Source organism: Chelonoidis abingdonii, chromosome 3, assembly GCF_003597395.2.
Source record: "Chelonoidis abingdonii isolate Lonesome George chromosome 3, CheloAbing_2.0, whole genome shotgun sequence".
In the NCBI taxonomy this organism is placed as follows: domain Eukaryota; kingdom Metazoa; phylum Chordata; order Testudines; family Testudinidae; genus Chelonoidis; species Chelonoidis abingdonii.
This window is the reverse complement of record NC_133771.1, coordinates 210,977,608-210,981,023: the sequence shown is the minus strand read 5'-3', so window position 1 is coordinate 210,981,023 and position 3,416 is coordinate 210,977,608. Positions and strand designations below refer to the sequence as shown.

At 58.7% G+C, this 3,416-nt stretch overlaps 1 protein-coding gene across 4 annotated transcripts in view; it reads left to right on the top strand.

Moving 5' to 3' along the window:
* Positions 1-316: 316 nt before the first annotated feature.
* The window catches only part of LOC116834034 (uncharacterized), a 25,760-nt gene continuing 22,660 nt past the window's right edge, over positions 317-3,416 (top strand). For all 4 annotated transcript variants that reach the window (XM_032795850.2, XM_032795847.2, XM_032795849.2 and 1 more), the window contains exon 1: positions 317-534. In XM_032795850.2, the coding sequence (XP_032651741.1) occupies positions 497-534 (38 nt within the window). In that variant the 5' untranslated portion in view covers positions 317-496. The remainder of the gene's footprint in view (positions 535-3,416) is intronic.

The following is a 3,416-nucleotide window of genomic DNA, read 5'->3' as shown; positions in this document are numbered from 1 at the left end:
CCCATGGCAGGGAGGAGTGGAAGGACCCAGGCTAGGGACTGGAGGGGCTCCTGGCAATTGCAGCCTTTTGCAGCCCACCTCCAGCCCAGATAAGGGCTGCAGTTCTGTGCCCTCATCCAAGATGGCCGACCCGTTGGGGTCCTTCTGAGGGAAAGCGGCCTAGCTGCCCATACTCAAGATGGCCGACAAGTAGGGCTCGGCAGCTCCCTGTGGGGATAGCTCTGCTGCCCAAACCCAAGATGGCCGTGGAGGGCGGGGTGACGCTTACAATGTGCACTGGGCGGCCATCTTGCGTTTGGGCAACAGGCCCGCGGCAGCGTCGGTGGAGCGGCCGCCGCGGCGCAGCTATGGTGGCCGTGGCGGGAGGCGGAGCGCTCGGCGCGCGGTCCCCCGGGCTGTACCATCGCGCGGGCAGAGGGGGAGAGACCTGCGCTGCTGAGTCCGGCGGTGGGGAGGGCAGCGCAGCGCAGCGCAGCGCAGGCAGGAGCCGAGCCCCATGAGACTGCGCGAGAGCAGCGCGCTCCGCCTGGCAGGGTAAGGCTGGGCTGCCCTGTGGCTACCCCTGTAGCCTATAGCTACACCCTGCCAACCCTTATAGCACTACGGCCCCTATAGCTACACCCTCCCCGCCCCTATAGCACTACGGCCCCTATAGCTACACCCTGCCAACCCTTATAGCACTACAGCCCCTATAGCTACACCCTCCCCGCCCCTACAGCCCCTATAGCTACATCCTGCCAACCCTTATAGCACTACGGCCCCTATAGCTACACCCTCCCTGCCCCTACAGCCCCTATAGCTACACCCTGCCAACCCTTATAGCACTACGGCCCCTATAGCTACACCCTCCCCGCCCCTACAGCCCCTATAGCTACATCCTGCCAACCCTTATAGCACTACGGCCCCTATAGCTACACCCTCCCTGCCCCTACAGCCCCTATAGCTACACCCTGCCAACCCTTATAGCACTACGGCCCCTATAGCTACACCCTCCCCGCCCCTACAGCCCCTATAGCTACATCCTGCCAACCCTTATAGCACTACGGCCCCTATAGCTACACCCTCCCTGCCCCTACAGCCCCTATAGCTACACCCTGCCAACCCTTATAGCACTACGGCCCCTATAGCTACACCCTCCCCGCCCCTACAGCCCCTATAGCTACATCCTGCCAACCCTTATAGCACTACGGCCCCTATAGCTACACCCTCCCTGCCCCTACAGCCCCTATAGCTACACCCTGCCAACCCTTATAGCACTACGGCCCCTATAGCTACACCCTCCCCGCCCCTACAGCCCCTATAGCTACATCCTGCCAACCCTTATAGCACTACGGCCCCTATAGCTACACCCTCCCTGCCCCTACAGCCCCTATAGCTACACCCTGCCAACCCTTATAGCACTACGGCCCCTATAGCTACACCCTCCCCGCCCCTACAGCCCCTATAGCTACATCCTGCCAACCCTTATAGCACTACGGCCCCTATAGCTACACCCTCCCTGCCCCTACAGCCCCTATAGCTACACCCTGCCAACCCTTATAGCACTACGGCCCCTATAGCTACACCCTCCCCGCCCCTACAGCCCCTATAGCTACATCCTGCCAACCCTTATAGCACTACGGCCCCTATAGCTACACCCTCCCTGCCCCTACAGCCCCTATAGCTACACCCTGCCAACCCTTATAGCACTACGGCCCCTATAGCTACACCCTCCCCGCCCCTACAGCCCCTATAGCTACATCCTGCCAACCCTTATAGCACTACGGCCCCTATAGCTACACCCTCCCTGCCCCTACAGCCCCTATAGCTACACCCTGCCAACCCTTATAGCACTACGGCCCCTATAGCTACACCCTCCCCGCCCCTACAGCCCCTATAGCTACATCCTGCCAACCCTTATAGCACTACGGCCCCTATAGCTACACCCTCCCTGCCCCTACAGCCCCTATAGCTACACCCTGCCAACCCTTATAGCACTACGGCCCCTATAGCTACACCCTCCCCGCCCCTACAGCCCCTATAGCTACATCCTGCCAACCCTTATAGCACTACGGCCCCTATAGCTACACCCTCCCTGCCCCTACAGCCCCTATAGCTACACCCTGCCAACCCTTATAGCACTACGGCCCCTATAGCTACACCCTCCCCGCCCCTACAGCCCCTATAGCTACATCTTGCCAACCCTTATAGCACTACGGCCCCTATAGCTACACCCTCCCCGCCCCTACAGCCCCTATAGCTACACCCTGCCAATCCCTATAGCACTATGGCACCTATAGCTACACCCTCCCCGCCCCTATAACACTACGGCCTCTATAGCTACACCCTGCCAACCCTTATAGCTACACCCTCCCCACCCTTATAGCACTATGGCCCCTATAGCTATGCCCTGCCAACCCTTATAGCACTATGACCCCTATAGCTACACCCTCCCCGCCCCTATAGCACTACGGCCCCTATAGCTACACCCTCCACACCCATATAGCTACACCCTCCCCTCCTCTACAGCACTACAGCCGCTATAGCTACACCTTCCCCGCCCCTTCAGCCCCTATAGCTACACCCTGCCAACCCCTATAGCACTGTGGCCCCTATAGCTACACCCTGCGTGCCCCATAGCACTACAGCCCAAATAACTACACCCTGCTTGTCCTTACAGCCCCTATAGCTACACTCTCCCTGCCCTGATAGCACTACAGCCCCTATAGCTACACCCTGCCTGCCCCATAGCACTACAGCCCCTATAGCTACATCCTGTTTGCCCCTATAGCTACTCCCTGCCAACCCCTATAGCACTACAGCTGCTATAACTACACCCTCCCCACCCCTATAGCACTACAGCCCCTATAGCTACACTCTGCCTGCCCCATAGCACTACAGCCCCTATAGCACTACAGCCCCTATAGCTACACCTTGCCTGCCCCTATAGCACTGCAGCCCCTGTAGCTATACCCTGCCCATCCCATAGCAGTAAAGCCCCTATAGCTACAGCCTCCCCATTCCATAGCACTACAGCCCCTATAGCTACACCCTCCCCACCCCATAGCACTACAGCCGCTATAGCTATGCTCTTCCCACCCCATAGCAGCACAGCCCCCTGTAGCTATGCTCTGCCTGCCCCATAGCTCTGCAGCCCCTATAGTTATCCCCTGCTTGCCCCTATAGCCCATCTAGTTAAATCCTGCCTATCCCATAGCTTTGCGGACCTTTGAAGGTATACACTGCCCAACTCCTGAAGGCAGAAACTGTGCTGATTAGTAGAGACTGGGGGATGCCCCAACCCCATGGCTGTATCCTGACCAGCCATGGTAGACAGTCACTGTGCCATTGGATAATATGGCTGGAGCTGCTCCTGTAGCTATATATTCTGCCTGGCCCCTATAGACAGCCACTGTGCCATTGGATAATATGGCTGG